The sequence below is a fragment of the Passer montanus genome, unplaced genomic scaffold (genome assembly GCF_014805655.1).
Source record: "Passer montanus isolate IOZ18808 unplaced genomic scaffold, ASM1480565v1 scaffold2, whole genome shotgun sequence".
NCBI lineage: Eukaryota > Metazoa > Chordata > Aves > Passeriformes > Passeridae > Passer > Passer montanus.
This window is the reverse complement of record NW_024366591.1, coordinates 22722707-22749461: the sequence shown is the minus strand read 5'-3', so window position 1 is coordinate 22749461 and position 26755 is coordinate 22722707. Positions and strand designations below refer to the sequence as shown.

Sequence of the window (26755 nt, the reverse complement as noted above, 5' to 3'; positions counted from 1 at the left end):
AGTGTTCAGGTATTTCAGATTCATAAGTTTTACAAAGGTTATTTCCACATAAAGCATTGCTGATACTTCTATAAATATCCATGCAGGCAACAGTACAATTCATCAATGTGGTCAAGTGCAGGTAGCTGCTGAACTGGGGCTAAAGCACCTAAGTACAAAAGAAGTTATCTACCAAAAAAAATCATGTAGGAAGAGTAGTAGTATGGCTCACAGACCATACCAGACTGTGAACTAAATAACAACTACAGCATTTTAGTGTTCTTCACTGCTCTGGACACAGCTTTACTTCAGTTAACCCCACAGACCGACACTCTGGAGCGAGTGCTTCAGTTCCTGTCTCCCACTACTAACTCTGGGCAAAGGTGAATTGTCTCCACTCTGCACTCACATATAGGTCCTGAAACACCTGAGGTCCTCTCAAAATTCCTACCAATATAACTTCCAAGTTGTAGTAAAGTGTGTCTGTCCTGAGCTGGAGGTGGCAGAAGGATCCTCCTTTAAGCTGGAAGGTTTCATCAACCCCATTACTGAAAAGCAGGAAGGAGTTACAGGCATAAGTCAGCACAATTTGGCTTTAGCAGACACCACAAGATTAAACGGTCAGCCTTTGTTCAAAAGAGCACTAAGTCTGGATGAAAGAGACGTGTATGCACAGTGGCTGCACTGAGTAACATGAGAAAAACTGAAATTATTTCTTCAGAAAGCCAAATTGGATGCCAGTTTCGCATTTTAACTCATAAGTTTACTCTGAAACTTCTCAGTTATGGTAAGTAAAGAATGATTTAACACAATTTAGGAGTGTTTAAATAACAAAAGATGAGGGAGTCAAAAATGCTCAGACAAATTTATTTTATTATTCTCACTGTTTAAAAAATAAAATTAGCCAAATTTGGCACAGCTTCCACTACACAGCAAAAGAAAATCTCTTTTTTCTTAAATAAATTCTGGGACAGGGAAAGCAATCCCATGATAATACTACATGCCATTCTCTTGAAAACAAGGTAAATAGGTTTGTTTTTTTTTTCCCTGAATATGCATTCAATTCAAACCTAAAAATATTTTAGACCAATAAAGTTACTTTACTGAATTAATGTGCAGCAAAAAAGCAATCAAAGAAAATATGTAAACAATTTATGTCTGTAAGTAAGAAGTTTGTTTCATGATAATTCATCATCTTTTTCTCTAATTCAGCTTTCTAATATTTTTCCATCAACTTCTCTAAGGGCTAAATTCCACATGGAGAAACTCATGAGATTCTTCAGATCAAGAAGTGCAACACTTGCAGTTCCTTGTCAGTTGGCATCTTGTTCTGCAGCAGGAGAGACTGATGAAGGGATCCCCAGATGTCTCACACAATTCGACTTTTGTCACCACCATCTTCTCCCCAGTTAATTGCACTTGTTCCTTCAACTGAAATAACTGGATTCTTACTCAGAAGTTTGGATATCTGATTGAGTTTTGCTTGGACGGTGGAAATTCTGTCACCACTGTCATTCTTTAATCTAAAAATGTAATCAAATGGAAAAAATCCAATGGTGAAAAATTAAGTACTAAGTGTAAAATTATCTCGGTGTTTTTCAGTATTATATAGTTGTGGAAAAAACAATTCTTTTTCCACTTAAATTCTCGGAACAAGAAGACAAGTACTAAAATAGCAATTCCCAAATAACATATCAAAGAGGTTATTTAGTCCCAATTCTACAAACATTAGTCTACCTCTAAACATTGCAGATCTAAAAATCCCATTCACCTCAAATTTAATGAAAAATGGGTTCAATCCATCCTATTTCTGGAACTTATTTAAGACCAGACAGATTTTTAGGAGCATTCTACATCCATAAGACCTGTGACTGACCTAGCACATCATTCTTACATATACACAGAGAAACCAGAAAAGCTCATGCTCTAATTCTAAGTTTTGACATTAAATGACTCAGGCTTAAGTTCTCAGTGCCAGAACTTGGTTAATGCACAAGATTTTTTAAAGGGACAGCTGGAGGGACATTCACATTTTTTGCTTCTAGTTGAAGATAAAACATTTATGTTTAGCCCTACAGTCTTTGCTTCCTCTCTGCAGAATCAGAAAATCAGTATCAGCATCAGTAAGAATCAAATGTACAATTTTAACAGAAAAAGACGTTGGACCCAACCTAGACAGTTAAAATGGCCAACACTTCTTATTTACAAACTGCTTCCAGAATATTCATGCAGACATTGCAAAAAGACTGATATATTTCAATTCAAGGGGAAAGAGGAGAAATTCTAAACACAGTAATTTTTACTCCTAATAAATTAGACAGAATTATGACAAGTTTTCCTTACATCTTGCTGAAGCACTGTCTCTTCCTTAGCACAAAAATATTCACTCCGGGCTAGAGGGTGTAAAACAGGTCTTAACCATAACATCACTCCTCTGCAGTACAGAAAGTCTATTACAAAAATGCCATACCTCTGTAACAACTCCTGCAGCAATAGTGGAACCACTGTAGCGTAACATAAACCTCCCCAGCTCTTTAAAATCTTTGTACAACTCTAGAGCAACAGGTCTTTGAGTTTGTAGCTCTACTAGAGCATTCTGGCCTTTAGCCAAGAACCTGCAGGAAAAAAAGCAGAAAACTCTATTAGAAATGTATGCATGGATCAATAAAGAAAAGAACACTGAATAAATGGGAAAAATCATTTTAGAAAGCCCACAGTACAACTATCAAACTTGATTTCAAGTATAACCCAAGCCACAAGACTGAAAACTTAGATGCCTTATTAAAATGTATACTCCAGGCAAATGAGTTTTCTTCAAAAACTTTTTGGCACTCACCACAGCATTTAACAAATTGTTTTGAAGCTATTTATCTTATTAGCACCTGTTTTTTCATGTGAAGTGGAAATCAATTCTTATTTCAACCCCACAGCTACAGAGCCCATTCATTACTTTGCAGAAGTCTGCAAGTTTCAGCCATGAAATTTCTGGAAAAGGATTATTCTGAAAATGTTGTATGTCTTAAATAGCATTTCTATATTAATTTTAAAATATTATTTTAAACAACTAGAGTGTAGTTACTGTAATTGTATGGGAAGATACCCTAAATTTCTTTTTTTTGCACTGACACATTGTCTAGTCAAGTGTGTTTTAGGCAGTTAGAAATCTCCAGAATTATATAAGGATCCCATGCTTTAACAGTAAAAGAAGAAATACTGTTAAAAAAAAAAAAGAGAGAGAGAGAGGGAGGAAAAAAATCCTTTAAGTTAGGCACTGCTGATCTAGGATTCATTCCCAATTATGCAAGTGACCTTAGGCCTAAATCACTGTACTTCTCAAGTGCTCTGCAGTTATCAAGAGGGCAGGAGGCTTTTCAGTTTGCAAAGCACATTGAAATCCAAACATGAAACCAACTAAAACAATAAAAGCATATTCTTATAACATACAATTGATTCATAGTAGAACCTGTTTGATATACTGTGTATTAAACATCAACCCATTTCTTGAGTAATTATTAACTATTCATAACACTTACTTAGGTTTTTTCTTTGTCACTTCACCAGTACTTTTGTGCAGGACACTCAACAGTCTTGTAATAGTAGCAGGTTCACTTACTGTTTGATAGTGTAAAAGCACCTGAAAATATTTTTGCAGTTATTAAACATCCTACAATAATCAGCAATCCTAGGTGTTAATAGCTGAAAACAGCAGCTTGCTTTAAGACTGAATTTTTTTAAACAAATACTTATAAACCTTCTCTCACAGGAGTGTGTGTCTCACACCCAGTAACTGTTCCTAGTTCCTAAACTTTGTGATCAAAACTGATATGACACAAAGGCCATATTTCATGTCATCATAAATACATTTTTCATCCTTTAGTGTTTGGCTTTTGCCACTTCAATGCAGTTCTGAATTGATATTTTATTTATTTTAAAAAGTATCTTAAAAGGTATCTTACACTTAAGTGCATCACTATATTTCCACAAGACATGAGCTTCTCAAGCCTAGCTGTGGTGGAACTCACATTCTCTGAAATGGCTCAGCTATGTAGTAAAAGCCAGTAAGAAAATGCATAAACAGGCACCGTAGCCCCTTCTATCCACTTCAAATTACAGAATAATCTGTTTCCTCTGGAGAGACAGAACCACTTCTGGATTCTGACTGTGTCTCATATTCAGGAGGTCAAACAGAGAGAGTAATCTGCCATGAACACAGTTTCCACAGAGACTTACAGGAAATCCTTTAGTGATTGGAATCTCAATATTGAAGATGAGAATCCGAGCTCTGAACCGAGTACAAACTTTAATGGGTTCCTTGGGATCACAAAATACACAGCCCACACTAGAAGAGAGAACAAAAAAAAAAATTAAAAAAATAAATAAAACAATCTCTTGACACAGAAGTGTTCAATAAGTATCCTTTTCCAGTGCAGTGATTAAGACAAGCAAAGGAAAAGCAACACCAGTTTAATGTAAGCAGGGCGGTGGGGGGTTGTAGGTGTGTGGATCTCCAGGAACACTGTATTGAAGCCTGTAACAAAACGCGTTCCTAGACAATGTCTACCTTATTTTGTGTGTATGCATGAAGGGCTCTGTCTAGTTCAGTGAACAATTACCTCCATTGCTAATCAGTTTCTGAAAATGTCATTGTTTCCTGTGCGTAGATATTTTTAAGAATTAGACTTTCATTCAGAGATTCAGGGTTTCCGTTCAACAGCATAAGATACTGCAGGGTGCCCAAAATTGCAGTACTGCTGCCTGTGGCTCTAATATTTTTAGGATAATAAGGGAACATCAGGATCAGGACTCAAAACCTGAGCTTTCAGCAGCTCTCATTTCAAAACATTCTACTTGGAGTCACAATAAAGCTGCTGCTTGTTACAAGTTGCTAAGTAGACTAGACACAGCTTTTTCATAGGGGCTACTTTTAGCCATCTGAAATGAAAGGAAAATTAATCCCACACAGGAAAACATGACAGAAGAGAAAAAAACAGCACGATTAAACATATACATCAAATTTCATCAATATCAAAAGGACTTGAAAATTCATAGCTTTTTTTGACAACCCTAACATATCTACAAAAGATGAAGACATCAATGTAACAAACTGACTCAAGACTTCATTCCACAACTAGAACAAGACTTCCCTCAACCTTTGACCACTGAGAATGCCACCCCACTATGAAATGGCAACACAGAATACCTGTACTTTTCCCTTAAATCAGAGCATAGATTTGAAAAACTATCAATGCAAGGAGATTTTCCAAGAGTAGCTTGAAAGTTTGCTGTCTGAAGTCCAACCGAAATGTAAAAAAGGTGAACAAATTGTGGATCCAATTATGTGGCCTAAACAACAACTGACACTTAAAAGCTTGAGGCTAATGCACAGCATGAATCCTACAGACTGGAGAAGACACCAAGAGGTTTGCTGCACCTCACTATTACACCACCCCTTAGCAAAACATTTAGGAAAATAAATCTTACAATTAGCTAAATGTGTTGAATAAACAGGTTCCATCAATTCCCTTGTACAGATTTACTTATTAGTACAAAATGACAGTTTGCACGTGTCCTGTTAGAATGATTGATAATTTGAGATGTTCTTTAAATTTTTTCTGTTTTATTTAGCAAGGTTGAATTTATTTGGCAGTTAAAATGTCCAAGGGGTAGTCTAAAAGAAAAGGGCTTGGAAGGTTACTGGTGTCAGCACTAGGGCAAAGGAAAACTGACAGTATTCTTCTGAGGCTGCCGTTGCACATGCAGCAGATGTTTCCAACGTTTGTTCATGCAGGCCAGGTGATATGCATCACTTTGGTTTTAAATATCCTGGTAGCCACATCATTCTTCAAGTAAACCGCTGTAATATAGCCCAGTGTAATAGTTATACAGCTTTTCATTAAAAACAAACCGTTACTTAGACTGAAACCCAGTTTTGCTCACTTGATTTTGATGATATCCATGCCGGTCAAAGTGAGACTAACGTGATCTCCTGCTGCAGCCCAATCAACTGGTTCATCGTGCAGTGTGATTCCTGGAAATGAGTAAGAACAGAACCTCACAGTGAAGTACCTAGGTTCTGAGCTACAAACAAACAGCTCTGTTTGGGCCATTTGTGCTTCATCAACCATTACTCATCAATTTTCAGTATGAATGGGTTGAGAGTAAAAGCTTTTTAACTGAGAAGACTGAGGAAGCCTTTCTTTCCCCTTGGTGAGGATTCACTATTCTCTCTCACCGCACCCTGCACCATAACATGGCCTTATTCGAGCCAGAGGAGGGGACCTGGCCCTTGCCACCAGCACAGATGACGCAATCCTGAAAACGCTGCAGTACTAATATCTCCATATCTGCCCCACCCATCCTTTGAGGCACACGCACACCCTAGACCGCATCTTTCATGTACTTTAATGGTACTGTGTCAACTTTCATTTACCTTGAGTGGGTTTGCTGACTCTTTCATAAAAAAACCTAACTGAAGCCTTCCGTTCACAACATCGTGTCTATTAGAAAGCATCTTTACAAGCAACTGAATTCTGATTTTTATGCGTTTTAATTTCTTTAAAAGACAACCTGCCTGATTGGTGAGGGCAAGAATAATTAGCTCTGATTGAACATCCTGAGGTTTCTGGTGGACACCAGGAGAGAAAGAAGAAAACTGTTTTTTTAGAAATAGGATCTAGTTCTATTTTGCTGCAGATTGTACCTCTTGACTTGCAGATTTGTTCCCAAAACCACTTGCCAAAAACATGCCAGAAAGCATGATTCAACTATAATCATGTTAAGTATCATTTTTAAACAGTGCTGATAATTATTGATATATCTGTCATCATCACAGAATGAAAGAAATTCAGCCTCTTGAAATGAACAACTTGAATCCTAATGCGCACACTGCCTAAAGTAAATACTGTATGCTAAATTAAATTATTACTTCTTTACATTGAATATAAATAGTAAATGCCTAATGAATTTATATGCCCAATCTTCATTTGCATTTCAGTCATAGGAGAGGCAGTACAAAAGAAAAAACATAGAATCATGCTGCAGGAGATACTCAGACAAAATACATCTGTTTCCATGGTACTTCTTCCACGCCCCACACAGGGGAGTGACTACAGTGGTCTGCTACCCAAATTCATCCACATTATTGTAACATTCCTGTGCATGTGAATAACGTGCATAGAACTGTGTGCGTTCATAGACTGAAGAGCTTCCCAAATTAGCACCAAACAAGCCGGTTTGGAACAGAACAGACAACCAAATCAACACATTGCTGTATTCAGGCTAAATACTTAGATACAAAAACCTATTCATATCTCAAGGACTCAATTTTTTATTCACTGGCCAATGTAGGAAAATCATAATTTTATCTTTCTATTTGCATATGAAGCAAAACCTACTCTGCAGCACAAAGAAGCAAGCTTAATCAGGAAACAGCTAAGCACTTAATGTCTAGCTATTTCTTTCCAGAAATCAAATATATTGAAATTTAAATCCGATTTTCTTCTATTTTCTAGCTGTTCAAGACAACTATATCCTGGAAGTTTGATACTATGAAAGGATCAGTGACAAATCTTACAACATCAAACAGGAACGATGACTTTATTCTCAAGCTTTTTCACAACCAATTCATAAGATTAATTTCTAAAGGTTGTTCAACATCCTCACACTCCTAGCAGAAGCCCTACACAGTAAAGCTGAATACTAATGATTCCTGTACTGAATATCTTTACAGACATTGCTGGAACTCAAATGCTTTTACAGGCTCTTCATAGAGCCATGTCAAAAGCCACAAGGCTATAACATTTGGATTATCTGATACAGTAAAAAAAAAGTATTCGAGATTTCACATACTCTTCACAGACATATTTATACAGACACAGTCACATCTAAAGAAATTCGTTTTATGCTTTCACAATTTATGTTTGACAGTTGGTATCAGTTTGACAGTCTGTTACCATTTCAGTAACTGTTTCTAGCCCAGTATTGACCTGAAAGTAAACACGCTTCTGAAGACTGTACCTTTTGCAGTGCAAGTTTCATTGGGAGGCATTGCCAGAAGTCGTTCTCCAACCTGAATATAGCCTGCTTCTATTTTACCAGTCACACAAAATCCTGAACCTTGGTCTGTAACAAACACAGCAACAATTTCAAAAAACTTCATAATACAGTCAGTTTCCCATCAGAAGTTAAGTCCTTCACCAATGCACAGACAAGTTTTTAATATAGTGAAGATTTTTTTCCCCTTCTCAGCAGTGTTCAGTACTTGCAAGTTAGCCAGCTGTGCATCATAATGAAAATGAAACATTAAATTCAAAACCTCTAGATCTTATATTTTTCAGAACTAAGGAAGAAATCTTCTTCTTTAAACAAATGTAGGTACATAAATAAATATTTTTTAGTTTTTTCAGTATTAGACTAAGCCCCTTTATTTCTAGCAATATTATTTAATTCAGCACTTTGTCAATATAATTACAGATAAAAGGAATATGACACACTCTCACAATTATTCTCATGCATACAGGTGCAAATTTCTATGCCATTTACTGTTCAACTGAGTCAGAATCCTACATACTCTGTCTGCATATTACTTTTACTCCTGGAAAAGTGAAAGAATGATTCAGTACTTTTTAATACGAGAAACTATTATAACTGGAGATGATTAAGTATTTCTGAATAAAAGATCTGCAAAATTTTCATCTTCAATATCCTAAGAGCCTGTTCATCATTTGAATGATATGCCAGTTACTTTCCAAAGATATTCTACACATGGATATTTATGCACATACACCTTAACAAATGCCTCATCTTCTTAGCATGTGTTTGCAGGTGTGTTTAAAAATAACTCTCTGAACTGATTCTACAATGACATTTTCAGTATCCACACAAACAACAAATAATCTTTTGCTGAACATCAGAATTCAGTGATACAAGAAAGCATCTTAGTATTTTGTGTCTCACATTAAATTAAAAGCTGAACTTAGAGCTGAATTTAAAAGAACAAGTAGAACTCCAATCTTGAGGTCACTTACTACTGACTTGCTCTTTGCATTTACCACAGATACTGATAAATGCTTCTGTGTAGTGAACGCTTCCATCTTTCTATCTGGAAAAATATTACCAGTATGCCTGCATGCTAGTTTTCCTCTATTCATGCCAGCAAATGACATGAAACACAACAATTAACAGATGACATCAGATGTCAAACAGAAAACTGCAAAGCTGATACTGGCTAGAAAAAGAATACCCAAGTCACGTTACAGACACCACCTCAATACGGTACACAAAACAACCTGCAGCTGGCCTTGCAAGCACTTGTGGCAACCAGAAACATGACCTGATTCCAGGTTCTCAGCCACTTCCAAGCACAATTGAGAACCATTTATCTTTTGTTCACATCATCACCAGGTTTGGCTTGGTAAACCAATGTGGTCTTTGAAGCTTCACCAACTCCTATGCTGATTGCTTCCTGAAAAGTGTCAAGTTCCTTCAGTTACCTCTGAAATCAGAGCAAGTGCAAAATGGACAGTGGGGGACAGAATCAGAGCATAAAAAATGGCCCAGTTTCTGTGCATCATGGTATTTGGGTTCTGCCAGAACATGCTCTTTGTACTCAAGATTTGGTTGGTGGACAAGGCATTTTAGGGTCAGACCAGTCATACCCTAGACAGAATTATAATATGGTAAGTGGGGACTGATGCAGCAGCAAAGGGATTTACACATCAAGAGATAGTTAGTCTGGAGAGAATGAATATTAGGAGGACTGTGGAGGATAACAGCTAAAAGCTGGCTGAGGCAGCTGGCTCTGAGCAGCCTTAATAGAGAAAGGGGTTTTCCAAACGATGTGGGGAGTACACTCAGCACTCTCACTTTTTACACACTTCTGTGGACAGCTCCTCCTGAGCATGCACAGGTACTGGAACAGAGCTGAGAACAACTATTGCTTCACGTACTTGTATCTGCAGCTACTTCCTCTGGTGGCATCAAAGTTGATCAAGTTTTGAGATTATAACATAAGAAAAAATAGCCTAAAAAACCACCTAAAAGACCACATTTAGTGATAAACCCTCTATACGTAAATTGTGTCCCTTCCAAAGTCATTATTTTTTTGCATACTTTAGCAAAATAGATGTAGTCAAAATTGCTCATTTTGTGAAACTTTTCTCAACCCAAAAATGATTATTTCAGCTGAAAAACTGTGATATATTATTTTGAAATATCTCAATCAATAATCCAAAGACACTTTCCCACAGTTCATAAAATTAAAGAGGGAAACATAAACACAGAGATGGCATAGATGACAAAACCAGTAATATCACACTAGGGTAATTTCCCATGCAACTCTTCAATATTTAGCATTATGGCTTCAGTTAAATCAGCTAATTAAGGGCATGCACAATATCTAGTGTTTTCTCAAAGGCCCACGTGAAAATTGCACAAACCTGGTATTTCCAGGTTTATACTACTTACAATCAGTATTTCGATCTGATTTTTTTGTATTTCCCCTATAAATATCCTAAATAGAAAGCAAAATTTCTTAAAATATGAATTTCAACAATCATATTCGATTACAAATATTTACAACAGTTCAAATCATGCTGTCATTTGGTTTGCAACATTTCTCAAGGGACCTACAGAATATTTCAAATGGGCTGAGTCTAGAAGCCTTATTTCTTCTAAGTTATCTGCAATTGTAAATGACTAAATGGGGGAAAAAATGAAGTTTACCACGAAAATCTTACAGGCTCAAGGTACTCTATTTCCACCAGACAACCAAAGTAAGAACTGGTTATATTTCTTGCTGTTCCTATCTTTATTAATGCTAGGGAATAGCTCACTGACTTAAATCCTTGGTTGGTTGTCACAGTCTCACCACCACCACGATTTTCTTCCACCTCATCTGTCCAAATTTTTATACAAAAATTAAGGAACATTTCATTATTCACAACTACAACAATGAACAGAAAAGGAACAAGACAAACTTGTTTAAAATCTAGGACTGGAAAGCAAAAGAGCCCAAAGCCACACTCATAAAAATTTGAGAAATATTGATTTAGTCCAGCAGAACCAGTTTGGGAAAGTCCCATATTCTGTCCCACAGAACCATGAACTCATTACACAGACAAATAATTGGTCATGCAGATTACCTTCCTTAATCTTTTCCAAGGTGTTTCACCTTCAGCAATACTATTTAAAATTTGGCAAGGAATAGAACTTGAAAATATCCTATTCTGGTCTAGGACTACACATGAAGCTCCAATTTTAAGTCTTATTTTGACAGCATTTTTTAACACTTGTGTTAAATATTGGTGAAATGATGGTAAAAACATTATAAAAACAACCAACCTTTAAAAACATCAGCAACACACAGTCTAAATGGTTTATCCACTGATCTCTGTGGTGGCTTGAAAGAATCTGCAAATAAATTGATAAGATCTTTTAGAATGTCTGTATTTAATAACTATCTCAGCAACTTCTCTGTTAAGAGAAATTAATTATGTTGCATTCCATTGACTTTGTTTCACATTCTCCCCAAAATAAGTTTTAACACACACAGGACTAAGAGGTATTATTTTAAATGAGGAAAATTGCACTTACCAATTTGCTCCAACAAACACTTTCCTTTATACCATTGTGTGAGGTCACTTGACTGACCCCTTGTGACTAGATTTTCACCACCAAGGCCACTTGTTGGGATATAAGCCACATCTGACTCCTAATAAAGAAAACAAACAGATGTGAAGCATACATTAACAACAGAATCTCCTAGCAGAAGTTAGAGGTGCATTTTTTCAATGTTATGCATCTAAATTTTAAAAGAATAGTTATCACATTCCTATTTCCCCTGGAGAAGGCAGGTTACCCAGTGAATCCATTTCCTCTGTGGTTATCTCTTGCCCAATCACTCTGCTCCAACAAAGTGATAATTAAACATGATGGTATCAATGCTGACAACTAGAAACTGAGTTCAGGTAATAAACTCCTCCATGTTTGACAGGAAAACTTTTGTTTGAATTGCTGCTTTATGCATAGAGATTGCAGGAAGACCACTGCTAGTCCAAATGAATAGTAGTTGGAATTCAGAAAACATGAGAGGAGGGTTCTCATGAGCTCACAGTCCACAGTGATACCTGCTCCAGTATAAAACCCTCTACTGTAATTCATGAAATCCTGAACGTTAAGATAGACAATTCTTTGTCTCTTCTGCTTTGTAGACAACAATCCCAAGAAACTACAAGTGATCTAAGAACCCCAAAGATTCAACAGACCTAAACAAAGATGATGACACAAAGAGTATTAAAGAACTGACTACTCTTATGCAGGACTCGGTATCACCCTACCAGGAAGAAAAGGCATCTGCTACATTATGTGCATGTAGCAGTAGCAGGAAAGCAACACAAAATAACCTGACTGTAGGAAAAGCTTCTCCCACCCAAATCCTTGAACAAAGCAACAAAGGCCTCACAAATATATTACCTTAAAGCCAGCTTGCTTAAGAAATTGGCCAAGCTTATTTGTAATTTCCTGAAATCTTTCCTGTTGCCAATTGACCTAAAATAAAGCACAGATTATGATATGATAATAAAATTACAGATTTTTAACCATGACTTGAACATACAGCTGCATGTCATCAATTCTGTAGTAGAAACAGATGTGTATTTATAAACATGAGATTTCCAGGTGCATTCATACTTGAATATATAAGAGCATACACATTAGCAACTACTGATCACAAACACCACTAAAATTGCAAGCCCTTTTAATTTCAACAGTAACTTTTTTTTTTAAGCTTACACAAAATTCAGATTCAGTAAGACATTCACTACAGTAGTAACTTAAAACATAAATAGTAATCTTTAACACACTTTGCACATTTAAATAAAACTATTGAGGTCCTCACCTAAATGACCACCAAGATGATCTTACAGATTCCACTGAGATCAACTGTTATGTGAGATTTCCACAAGTACAAAAGGGACACCTGCTCATTTTAGCACCAAAATTAACACACAAAATGTATTTTGAAAATACACCCATAAATAAAAAGAATGGCATAATAAAGTCTAAACACAAAGAACAGAGCTGGAAAGCAAAGAAACAATGCTTTACTACAAGTTTCACAATACTGATCCTTAAACTTAATGTCTACAAATCCAGACAGAAGCCCCTCACCTAAATGAAGAAACTAAACATGTACCTGGTCCATTTTATTGACAGCAACAGCCAACTGTGTCACTCCCAGAGAGCGCACTAATAATCCATGTTCTCTAGTTTGTCCACCCGTCTCAAATCCTGCCTCAAACTCTCCTCTGCTGGCATCCACAACCAAAATTGCCACATCAGCCTACATTATAAAGAAAAAAAAAAAAAACAAAACAAAAAAAGGGGTTAAGAGGGGGAAATAATCTGGGTAAATACCTCAATCAGTAACATTTCACACAAAATGTACTTCACACAGAAAGAATCCTGATGTGCTCCAAATGTAATTGAAACTGCTCAGTCCCATCTGTATCATACCCACTTTGGTGAGATATTATGGCATTATGCCATCTTATGTCAAAAACAAGCACCTCCTGGTTAAACACAGGACCAACTGCTCGTTTGGGGAACCTGTCCCCTTCAATCTACCCACTGTGGATGCTGCACAGATCTAAACAAAAGCAGCCTCCACTCAGAAGCTTTAGAACACAATGTATGAGCACAATGTCCAGTTCTCTCTGCCTCAGTCTGTACACTGTCTTCTTAGTGAGAAGCTGCAAAAATTACAAACAAATCACCACACTATACAACTGGGACAACCAGTTGTACTGTACTGTTCACTGTATGTTGGATGTGAATGCTTCACAGTCCACTCAACACACTGGAGCATGCCAACATCACAAGGTGGCAAAAGACAAAGCAGCCTATTTCATCAGCTAGACAAATCCTCTGCCAAAGCATTAAGAGCAAACAGTCTATAGCACTGCATAAAAGTCAGCATGTAAGCACTAGGAAATACACAGATCTTGCTGTTAGCCTTAATTGCTGCTAATATTTCTTGCACTTTTCCTGCTTTGGTAAGTAATTGCCAGTTAAATCATCATCATGTACTAAGTGATGGCAACAGATGTGAACAAAGGTACTGGTGTCAACAGGCAGGTGTAAGACAATTTCAGAGGACTGAGGAGATGGACATAATGGAAAGAGAGAAGAAAAAGCAGTACTTTTTCCCTTTCCTTAAATGCTTATGCTTCAGAATTCCAGGAAAAGGAAGAGAGTCCTGATTCTGAACTACCCTGGCCTCATCCTCGGCATGAAATCCCCAGAGCTCAGAGACAGCAGGAGTGTGAGAACAGGAAAAGGATAACTGATGAATTTCCTCAGAGCTCCCAGCCTCAGAAGTGCATTGCAGTGAACTTCTTAACAAAAAAAAAAAAGAGACATTCCACATTTTCTAAATTATAAAAACAGTACCTCAAGGACTTATTGAATGTGTATCAAAGGCCAGATGCTGGCCTTGATAAGGCTGATTTTCATTTTGCGTAACAGCAGCTGGGGGTTCACCTCCTAACAGCATTCTCCACAATAAAAAGACACTAAAGCCATTTCCAGCCATTGCTTCACCACTGAGCCTGCTCTAACAGGCAACAGAGAGTTGCAAAGTTTCAGTGATTCCTTAACAGGCTCCAGAACAGACAAGTCCCTCATCACCCTGAGAGCTGGAACACAGAGATACCAAGCTTTATTTGGTCAGCCTTGCCTTCTGCTGGACTGATAGAATTGCTGCAAAATGTGCAACTTTTCTCTTAATACTTCTGCCTGTGTTGCTTTTCCCTCAAAACAAAAAAACTATTTCAACAATTGTAAAAAAATACCATATCTGAGTAAACATTTTCCACTGCTCTGAAACCAAAGATTCACTTCTAATTTTAAAACTCATAAAATTGCTACAACACATATTCTGCCATATAGATGGCTGTATAAGCACTATACCATAATTTGAAAACTTCTGACTACTCTGCAGCCTAACCACTGGGTCACAAGGTTTGAATTCTCACCCAGGCTCTGCTTCAGAGCTAAAGCAGAACTTGGGACAAACCAATCTTCCTACAGTGCAGTTCTCTATCTAAGATCATACTAGCAGTACTCATCCAAGTACTCAAAGATCTTCAGATATAACCCATATTTCAGACAGTTATGACACAGACAAAGCAAAAACCAATATGGAGCTTAGCTTTCGAAAAAAAAAATTAAATCTCTACTCTGGAGAATCAATTTTATTATTTACAAAAGGGTGCCTTTAAGTGAAAAAAAAAAAAATATGCAGCTTAGCTTTCAAAAAAAAAATTAAATCTCTACTCTGGGGAATTAATTTTATTATTTACAAAAGGGTGCCTTTTAAGTGAAAAAAAAAAAACAAAAACAAGAACAAAACTCCTTTTATATCATGTAACCATGTTATTTTTTCCCCCATCTCTGTGGTATTATTTCCACAAATAATAATCTATAGGAGACTGGTACATGTCATACTGATCTCAATGGGTAGTGTCCAATGCTACTGACTTCACCTACTTTTCCTAAAACAAGTGGCCTGCAGTCTCTGCAGATCTGACAAGATTTATCTTCTTGACAAGATAAATGCATTCTGTATAAACTTTGTTATCTGTTTTCTCATCCCCTACAAAATACACTGTAAAACAGAAAAATGTGTTCTGCTTGACATATAAATTCTTTTTCTTTAAGCTCAAAATCACTTAAATTCTTATCCTACAATGTGACTTTCACAGAACTACTAACTGAGTAGCCATATATCATATCTAAATAGCTTTCAAAGCTCAAGTGTGGTTTTATCAAACTGCAACTTACTATTAAATTACTTGCATAATAAAACCCTCCTCCCAAACATTAGCATCAAAAAAGCAACTACCTTTAATATTTAACAAACACATTATTTTTTAAGTTTAGAAAATGCAAAGAGAGGTTAATACTATCAATGATTTCATTCCAGTCCATCTTAGATTTTAAAAGGAAAAAAAACCAAAAAACAATTTAAGAAGAATCTACAAATAATGCTGATATTGGAAAAAGCATTTTAGACCATCTTTACCTGTGCTGCTCCTGTGATCATATTTGGAATGAAGTCCTTGTGGCCTGGAGCATCCATCAGTGTAATTACTTTAGTTGGTGTCTCAAATTTGGTCATACCCACATCCATTGTCACTCCCCTTAAATAAAGCATACATGCAATGCACAATAAAAACTGCTTTAAAACTTCACAGAGACAAAGTAAGCTATTAAAAACACAACCATGAAATTATACCCTTCATATCTTTCACTGATTTCACCTTCACCATAAGGATACCTGTATGCTGGAAGAGCAAACCTCTAGAGCTGTTTTAGTAAATCCAGTTGTGAAGAAAAATACCCAGAATTCCCAGTACTACCATGCACCCTTAGACTGTGCCCCAAAAAGCACAGCAAAAACATGAAAATTGAACTGCATATCTAAATCACTACTAATTATACTTTTGATATTTAGTTCTTCAGAAAAAGATAAGAGAAATATAGCTGAGCTTAAAAAAAAATAGGTGGTATAGGACTATAGAGATACAGTTACACATTTGCAAAGATGCACAGGCAGAACTCCAGATTACCAAGGAAGGATCACAACACACTTGGACTCAGTTCCACCTCTTGCTACTCTCCACATGTTCTGCATGACACACAGGATAGGATCCATCTCAGCACATGCAAACACCTACCATGCACATGTCTGTATCTGGGTTAATCATCTGCATCTCCCTTTACAGACAATCAAGAAAGACAGGAACTTTCAAGGGACAAAACATCTTGTAGTAGAAGATACTTTTAATAGGCTGCTTCCAATCACCAAAAAATCCCAACAGCAAAATAAGCCCCCCAAAATCCCACACATTTACAGATTATTCCAGAAAGTTGTGGTTTTTAAAATAAAAACTCAAAGCAAAGAGAACATAGAATCAAAAATCAATCAACCAAAAATACCAATTCAGAAAACTCATTTCTTCAATATAAAAATGCAATTTTAAATTTCATAGTTCAAATTAATAAAGGCCTTTTATAAAGCATACAAATATTGTTAATTTAATTAATTTGTAGATTTTATTTTAAAAGTAATGTAAGTCACACGTGATGAACTGACATTTCAATGCTTAGTTCATCAGACTAATATTTTCTGACAAATGCTGTTCTTTCACAGAAAAAAAGGTAACTCCCATCAAAATGTATTTCTACCTTTCTCTTTCTTCACCAGTTTCATCCAAGACCCATGCATAGGCAAATGAAGCTTTACCAGCCTTTTTAGATTCCTGTTCGTATTTGTGCATCGTTCTTTTGTTCACATTTCCCAAAAGGTACAGCAAATGACCCATTAAAGTACTTTTGCCTGCATCAACATGTCCTGTGGAAGAAAATAAATATTACAGCAATTTTATTCATTTATGTAATTTAGGTCTAGCACAAGAAATATTCTAAACATATGAACATCACATGCGATGATAATGCTTCTGTAATCCATAGAACTTCACAATCCTGTGAGACACAGAGACACAGGAATACAGGTTATTGTAACAACCTATTGTAACAGCCATAGAGCACCTCCAAATTCATGCTAAAAAGAACATGCTGCAACAATGAAACCAAACATGGTCTGTATGCTCAAAGGGACTCTAAGTCAACCTCACTGTCCAAGTCAAAGACATCTGAATGTACTCCCTCCAAAAGCTGCAGAAGGAACTGGAAACAGTATGAGATCCTCTTCCCCTGAGTGAGGAAAGTTTAGCTTGTGTATCACTTCCAGATTCAATCAACACAGTTTTTAAACTTTGTTTGTCAGAAATGTAATTTAACAGTATTACCTATTACCACCAAATTCAGCAGTTGCTTTCCTCCTTGTCTCTTCTCCAACTCTGCTTTCACATCTATTTGTGGTTTTGCCTTGCTTGACTTTTTTGCTGGAGTAGGCACCATATTCTGCTCTTCTGAAACCTGCACTACTTGGGGTGAAGGAGTAGATTTTGAGACAGCCTCAAGTGCCCCAGAAGCTATACTGGCATCTTCAGGTAACAGTCCTTTCTGAGGTGTATTAGTGTGGCCATTTTCCTCAGCAATTGCACTAGGGAAAAAAAGAAAACACAAAGAATGCAAATGGAAAAGAAGACATAGACATAGGGGACAGAAATTGAGTTTTCCATTCACTATCATGTAAGCCCCAGGGAGTATGTGATAAGCCCATTAAGGTGGAACTGATAAGCAGCTGGATAAAAACTGCACAGATGCCAGCTCTGAATATCTTGTCTGAAAAGCAGCACTGTTTACAAAAACAAGATAAGATGAAATCTTGTAAAATATATGAAACAGATAAACAAGCTTTCCATAGACCTTTCCTTTAACAGGAAGGGGAAGGACAATTATGCAGAACAACCACAGAGCAGGTTTCCTCTGAACTAAGAGCCTAAGTCAACTTTGAAGCACAGATCCTGAAACAGTTTCCACGTACAGTACCCTTACTACAGTTCAACATAGTAATCTTTTATTCTGAGAACAGTGATAGAACATAAAGAGTTGATATTAAGCACATGTAAGCTGCAATTTAAAGTGCAATGCTTATACAGAACTGTAACAAGATGAGTTAAGATTTATCAATATTGAAAAAAAATTGTTTCATGCATCAAACAAGAAACCCAGGACTAAAGAGATTTGGATTCTCAAACTCCATTTTTCTAACACCCTGTTGTACAAATCACCATACTAATCCTAATGATAAATAATCTCAAATATATATTTTCTTACACTGTCTCTTTTTATCTCCATTTTATAAATGAACATATTTTCCTGATCGACACAAGCTTTTGGAGAATGTACAATATTATTCTTTATTTGTCATAGCAAAGATGATCACTAAAAACAAACACTAAGTAAGATTTTAAAGACAGCAAAAGCTTTCTTACTGCCTGATAGAGTTGCATGGTGAGGCATTAATGTAAGAAACAAGACTGGAACAGAAGCACTTTTTACAGTTCTGCCAACATTCTATCACAGCAAATGTCAATATACAAAGCACTGGTTATACAGAAAACTAAAATCCTTACAAAACACTATACTTAAAATTTTATCCAAAGGGAAGAAGCTTCTTCCCCTGGAAAACTGGAAATCCGTTCAAGTTCAGTACAATCATGCTGCAGATTGCTTTCTCTGGAACAGGTTCATGCAGGCTCTCAGTCAAGTGCTTCCGCATCCACACTGAAATTTTCACTCTCCATCCACTTTCTGTTTACATGCCACAATTAACTACCCAGTTTTAATCTTTTAGACTTCTACAAACAAAACTATTTGTTTTGGTACTTTAGAATCCCACATTGTGACATCTCAGCTTTTATTTGACATTATTTCTCATTTTCTGTCTGCGTAGGAGTATTTGCATTGCGTTAGTCCCTTTCCATTACACAGACTCATGGAACAACACAGCCTCAACACATTAGTCTACTAAAGAAAGCTGTTGAAAAGTTATGATCTAAAAATTTAAACATTATAAATGTTCAGATCAAATGCAAACTTAGCCTCTCATTAGAGCAATAAGTAACACGTGACATTTTATGGCTCCCCCTTCTTCCCCACAGTTTCAGAACCCACCTGTGTTATCAGTACTGCAGCAGACTGATTGATTTTGACACCTTTTTATAAGGCCCAAAGCCAAGTTTTTCTCTTGATTGGGAGACCAAAGCAAAAATTCCAACACTCATTTCTTTTGGCTACAAAATACAAGGTCAGGTTCTTGCCTCAAGGCTGAATACCCAGGGTTTTTTTTCAAAACCCAAGGTCAGGTTCTTGCCTCAAGGCTGGATACCCAGGCATGCTTCCCAAATTAGCTAAGCAAACAACCTGTTTTACGCCAACTGTGATGGTTGCAGGGGTACAGATGGTACCTGTGCTTCTGCATAATGAATGGGTAGACAATTCTGTATAAAGTCTATTTGATATTAAACAAAATATAGATTCATAAAGTCTTTTTATATTTTTGTATTAAGTCTTTTCTAAAAAGTTATTCTACAAAATATTCTAAACCACTTGTAGGAGAAGGACAAGTAGCTTGATAGAAGGAGAAGTAGCTTGATAGAAACTACTGCCTTGGGTCACACAATCTTGACATTCTAGAATTCACACTACAAAGCCAACTGTTCTGTATCAGCAACTATCACTCCCATGTTACAGATAGCATTGCAGCTTGACAAGCTGAATAACCTTGATAACACTTGATTCTTTAAACTAAAACAATAGTTGGTCATCATTGCTTTACATGTAGCAATGAAGAAAGTTGATTACATACAAATTATTCCACGGGGAAAAAGCCAATACAATTATGCTATCTTTTACTGGAAAAGGTAACGAAAGGCTCTGCCTTTAAAATTCTTTAAATAGTACATTAAGTATTAGCTAAAAACCTACTTTGGAATGGCAAAACAATTATTTTCTCCAATGTCTCTGCAGGGAAATTTTACTTCATGAAAACAGACTGGAAACAATCGAGTTGATAGAGGGTAAATATACAGAGAATTGTGATAAAGTTTTCTACATATTGTAATAAGTTATTAAAAATCATCTGAATGGTATAAAGTATAACAAATAATTTTTGTGTCAATCATTTAAGAGAGCCTCACATATTTACAATTAATTTGCATTAGACAGCTTTAATCAAGATTAAGACTCTTCCATCTTTTTTCTCTTTCTTTAGGCAAATCAGTTCAGTCTCAGCATAACATCTAGCATGTTAACATTGAAGTACCAGGACTAGTGCCAATATGCAAAGGTCACACTGAAATGCAAATATGGTATTTTACATTGGTATCAAGTTTTCTTCCTTGAAAGTCTAATATTTGAAGTTCTGGAGAAAACTATTTGTATAAGAAGTCATATCAAAACAGCCTTTACAGCCGGCAGTAGTTTTCTCTCCTTTTCGGTGTATGCATTTCTTCCCAAACCAAATTTTCAAAAGTGAAAAAAAAAATAAAAGGCAGTTATTTAGATGAAGCTGAAAGTAATGCGACCCACAAACATAACTCTCCTATTTTTGTATAGCTTTCCAAAATATATTCAAACATTGTCACATCAGCCTATTAAGAGACAAGAATGTATTTTCATAGAGGTTATTTGCAAGCCTCTAAATTTTATTTCATTAAACTAGGTAATGATTCTTTTTCTAATCCCATATGGTAAGATCCTCCTGCAGGCCAAAGCCAATGCCAGTAAGGATTCCCCAAAATAGGATGGATTTTGTGTGATAGAATACAAACTACTTACAGCATCTGAAAGAACCATGGTTATTGCCAGAGACCAAGTACTCTCTCATTTCTATGTAGTTTTTGTTGCAACCACCACTGCTTAAGGCTGCCAAATAGCTTTTGTTTTGGGTGGTGCAAAGAAAAAGTGCTAGATACAAGTGAAATTAGTGAAACAGAGCTCCAGCCATCATTAGGCCTTGCTACTTTTTCAAGGGTGCACTATTTGAACAGTCAGTACACTGCCAAAGTTAAAAAATTTCAGATATTACTATGTTTTGGAAACCTGGAAACAACTTGTGCCACAATAAACTTAGACTTGCCATTTCAGAGAAGAAACATCAGAATGGAGAGAGCATATGATCTACTTACAGACCACCCCTAATAACACAATGCAGCTTTCTGTTGAACAGCATCAGAGAAAGGGAGAGCGAGTTTATTGCTAGGTGCCTAAGCAGGAAAGCAGGCAGGTTAAATTCCACTCTCATGGAAGTACATGAAAAGAAATGCAACAGTATGACCCTGACAGTTACTTATACTTCATGGCAACCAGTTGAGCAGTTTACTGAAAGCTTGATAACAGCTCAGAAAAATGCTAAGGAAATCCATTTCTGACAGTCAATAAACAAAAATGAATGACCTTGGAAACGCTCTTCAGCTAGCCTCTTCCCACAAGGTTTTACAAAATTACTGAACTGAAAACCCTGTCAGAAGGCAATACTAGTGTGTCACTAGTGCAGGCAGTTGAGAATATAACCAAGTCAACTGCACTAAAAAGCATCTTTGGTAGCAAAGTTGTAGCTTGGTCTGAGCCATGACAACCTACCATATGAAGAAAAATTTATATTGGAGGAAGATTGCTAGGGTTTAACAATCCTAAACCATTGCTTGCATCATTGTTTGAGAAGTTGATGGAACTCTCAAAAGCAGTCTCAGTTTGCCAACCAGTGCTGTCTGGTAACATGGAGCCATTGATTGATTATGTAACTCAACTTCTTTGACAGGACAGAGCTATTATGAACCTTGCACATGCACTGAGATGATGTACTCAAGAAAGCTTGGCCATCAGCAATTCAGGCATGAATCTCAAAACAGCCTATCACAGCTCTTTTGGAAATCACCAGACAAACCAAAGCCTGGCAGGGACCAACATTTAGTAAAAATTAAAACTGCCAGGCCAGAAATTTCCTGTGCTGTCTTGCCAACAAGACCTTAACAGTAAACTGAATGTTATGGTTACATAACATTTACATTACATTTTCCTGGGGAATATTAATAAATACAACATATACTGTTATAAGACATGTTAGAAGGCATTCAATCTCCCACAAGTATTGAAAGGTTCACACCACCACGTACTCAAAGAGGAACCTGAAAGCTCATCTGCTCAATATTAACACTTCAGAATTTAGCTTTTAAACATTATTTTCAATCTTCTAGTCTCGATGCTGGGTGAATTATTTTTACACAACTGACTCTTTTGGAGTACTTACAGTCATTACAGAAATGTCTACATTTATTTCCCCTTTCAAAATTATTAATTACAAAATATTGGTCAGACTAGTTAAAATAATCAGCCCTTTTTTGGTCACAACTTCTTCCGGCTTCCTTTATTACTTAACAGAAAGAAAAAGCCCAGTAAACAGTTTTGCTAGAGCATCAGTTTACCAGCAAACTCCATTTTCTGCAGACAATCCCACTAAAAATACCCAGCAACAAAGGCAATCAATGTTCAAAGCAATTACTGACTTCTAATAATCCATCCATTTCAAATAAGATTCACTAATTAATATGAGGTTATACCTCAAAACAAGACTGAATCATAGACTGAATAGTTAGTCAAAGAATGGGGGTTTTTGCTAATGCAAGGCTGCTGTTTTTAAAAACATGATCCAAAAATTACCTTTAAGATCCCATATGGGTAACAACAAAACTAGTTCATATGTACTATACAATTTCCTTCTAATGGTATCTGCACTGGCACCATACAAATACTTTGGAGTAATAGTAGAGGGCACAGTTACAAACGTTTTATAATCCATTAAAATGCTTTGAATAATTTATACTGGTGCTTTTGGTCAGTGGCATAAACTATATACCTAAAAAAACCCTGTTTTATTATAAACACCCTGCAGTAAATTAACAATGAAACAAGAACATAAAGAACTTATAAAAAGGGTCAAAGGAACAAGTCTTTCTTAGGTGTTAATAAACACAGATTCCTTCTGTTCCTTAACAGGTTATCCTTATCCTGCCATTAATCCAGAAGGTAATTGCAGAAGAAAAAAACCAACCCTAATACTCATTGAATTGAGGTGGAGGTCCATGTTTAGAAATAGATGATTATCTGCTTCTATCAAGTCAATACCATAGGCCTTGGCAGTGCCTCCACAGTAGTCTGTTAGGCAAAAGAAGAAAGAAGGGCCTCATCAGACTCCTTGAAGAAGAGATCTTTAAGACATGCAGGTAACTTTAAATTGTATCTTCTTCCATATTCATTGATTGGCTGTGCTCCAAATCTCATGCTCTTTTACAAATCATTCCACTTCTTACCTATTCCTCCCACTTAAACCTAAATACCTTAAGTATATCCAATTTCTACAGTAAAAATAAATTTGTTTTCAATTAGTATCTCTGCAGTACCACTAAGTGAGATGATTTAAAAACCATCTTCACTATTGTAGAATGACAGAATAGTTTAGGTTAGAAAGGGCCTTTTAAGGTCATCTAGTCCAAACCCCCTGCAATGAGCAGGGACATCTTCAACTATATCAGGTTGCTCAGAGTCTGGTCCAGCCTGATTTTGAAAGTTTCCAAGGGTGGAGCATCCACCACCTCTTTGGGGAATCTGTTCGTGTTTTAACACCCTCACTGTAAAAAACTTCCTTAAATACGATCTAGACCCTCTTGCAGTCTAAAACCATTACACCCTTTGTCCTGTTAGAACAAGCCCTCCTAAAATGTCTGTCCCCATTTTTCCTATACACCCGCTTTAGCTACTGGAAAGCTGGAATGAGGTCACTCCAAAGCATTCCCTTCTTCAGGTTGAGCAACTTCAGCTTTCTCAGCCTGTCTTCATAGGAGAGGTGCTTCATCCCTCTAACAATCTCGGGGGCCTCCTCAGGGCCCATTCCAACAGGTCCATGTCTTTCCTGTGCTGAAAACCCCAGAATTGAATACAGCACTCCAGATGGGGTCTCACAAGAGCAGTATTAAGGATTTATCTAGAGGATTTACCCACAGGTCCTGAAGGCTTAATCTTTTTCCAGCCACTTAACTGTAAGCAAGCATGATACAAACTATGTCAGTGACCCTGAAAAGAAGCAGAATGGCTGAGAACCATGTTGGAGACAACCACCTCTCATTAGAGACTGAGTCATCACTAGCCTATCCAAGACGTACTTAAGTCTACAGATGAAGAAACATTCCTCTTATCTCCTCCTTCCCTGTGGAGCAGGCACACCTGCTAAGTATCAGATACAAAATTCTGTATTTGCTCTTTTTTAGAAAAAAAGATTTTAAATAGCCATTATTACAGATTAAAAGAAAAAAAAAATCAATCACAACTTCATAAAATTAGCTAGCAGATCTTCTTCACTCACTGAATATTCCTTTCTTTTTCTAAACTTCTATCCAAATTAAATTACTACATAGAAGTCCCCATGAAAAACTCTAACTTCTCAGAAGTTTAGTAAGAACATAAGAGATGAAGGTGCCTGGAACTTCATGAGTCCAGTTGTCAAACCCAGAGTCACTGACTAGTAGACAGCAAGTGAAAAAAAAATTACACTTCCTTTATATATTGCAATTCTCAAACAGTACAGACAAAATATTTTGTGAGTCCCAGAAATTTTTCATTTGGAACTTATTGCATCTAAGGCGATTGAATGAAGGTGATGTCTTTTAGCAATGGCATTTAGTAGCATAAAGGAATAATGACATCAATTTCACACCTTATATTAAATGTGCTTAAGTAGATGAAACTGCTTGCTTTCCATTCAGTTATCAAACATGCACAAGATACTGTAAGATAAAGACTATGCTGCCCTCTTACTCCCAAGAATGCTTTCTAGATCAGAAATACAAACCCTGCAGGATGAGGTTGGGATGTTGGCACTTACACTTGAGAATTTTTTTACCTCAGGATGAACTGTGGAATTTCTTGCCAGAGATTAGATAGCTATTGTAAGACTGGGTTCAAAAACAGAATAAGGGTACCCAAGTAAGAAAAATACATTAACCAGTCTTAATAGAAACAGTCGCAACCAAAAAACAAATAAAAATTGTGGGGAACCACAATATGTCATGGACCATATTCCCAATATACATGCCCTGTCCTTATATATTTAACTATTCACTGCTGGCTATTGCTGTAGGTAGACTCTGATTCAGATGTCTGTATTCTTGCTCTCATGAGACATCCCCCTTAACAGTTCCAAGTCAGGATAAAATTAGAACCACTAATTTAGCTATAGCACAAGTAGGACCAAACTCTACAACAGTTGTACCCTGGACACCTGTTAAAGTTAATAAAAGCTGCAGAGGAAGGTATGATTTAGCCATAAGTGATTGTTTTCCCCATCAACTATTCTTAAATACATTACTTCCTTTGAAGAACAAGCAATTACAGTTAAGATTTATTGATTTCATAATTCCACTTAGAGAACTAAATTTAAAATAAAACGAACACCAAGAAAGTTCAGTATTCTATGAAGCGGATGTTTAAATAATCTGACTACCTGATATCTCTATGCACTATTCATAGTGAAAGGATTTGTTAAACTCAAAACGTGAGGTACTATCTTCTGAAAGTAATTCTGAGTCAAACAAGAAGCTGAGATGGTTAGTTCTGAAGAGTAACACTAAAACTGCTGTGAAAAATAGAAAAAAAAAATAAGAAAACTTGCTACAGGTGCATCAGTCTGAAAGAGGAGCTGCTGATGTACCTTGATGTATGAGGGCTTGGCTTACCATGGAACTTCAAATCCCATAGATTGTTTCTTTCCAGACACTGTCATTTTGGCAATTTTTGGCACAATTTCAGATTCCATTCTGGCTGACTGGGAATCCCTTGTTTTTCCTAGTAATAGACAAAAAGTAAGTTTGAACTTAAGGTTGTGACTAATAGGTGTCAAATATAAAGTTTAACAAGTCCCATTACTTCTCTCCGACCCAACAATACCAGTCCTTCATGACCAACTCTCACATTTCAGTGTCTTATGGGAATGTATTACATAATTAATCAAAATAATCTACAGTTAGATCTATTGTGAAAATCTCACATCTATCTCCAAGCACTCACATGACACCTACACTACGAAAGAGCTTTACTAGAAGCAGCTCTGCAGGATGCCAGAAGCATTTCATGCAACACAAGATAAAGAAATAGTTTGCAGCCACTCACTAGATAATTAGATTAATTCTTCTTTAGAGATTTTCTTTTGCCTTAATATTGCTAATATTGTAAAGCAAAAAAATATATCCAACTC

General features: G+C 36.5%; 1 protein-coding gene across 4 annotated transcripts in view; it reads right to left on the bottom strand.

Moving 5' to 3' along the window:
- Positions 1-832: 832 nt before the first annotated feature.
- Positions 833-26755, bottom strand: part of HBS1L (HBS1 like translational GTPase) — a 58912-nt gene continuing 32989 nt past the window's right edge. For all 4 annotated transcript variants that reach the window (XM_039707014.1, XM_039707015.1, XM_039707016.1 and 1 more), the window contains 14 exons: positions 26238-26346; positions 17850-18106; positions 17227-17392; positions 16061-16178; positions 13172-13318; positions 12451-12525; positions 11572-11689; positions 11320-11388; positions 7996-8100; positions 5917-6007; positions 4210-4318; positions 3513-3613; positions 2450-2594; positions 833-1502 (listed from right to left, as the gene is read on the bottom strand). In XM_039707014.1, the coding sequence (XP_039562948.1) occupies positions 1491-1502; positions 2450-2594; positions 3513-3613; positions 4210-4318; positions 5917-6007; positions 7996-8100; positions 11320-11388; positions 11572-11689; positions 12451-12525; positions 13172-13318; positions 16061-16178; positions 17227-17392; positions 17850-18106; positions 26238-26346 (1622 nt within the window). In that variant the 3' untranslated portion in view covers positions 833-1490. The remainder of the gene's footprint in view (positions 1503-2449; positions 2595-3512; positions 3614-4209; positions 4319-5916; positions 6008-7995; positions 8101-11319; positions 11389-11571; positions 11690-12450; positions 12526-13171; positions 13319-16060; positions 16179-17226; positions 17393-17849; positions 18107-26237; positions 26347-26755) is intronic.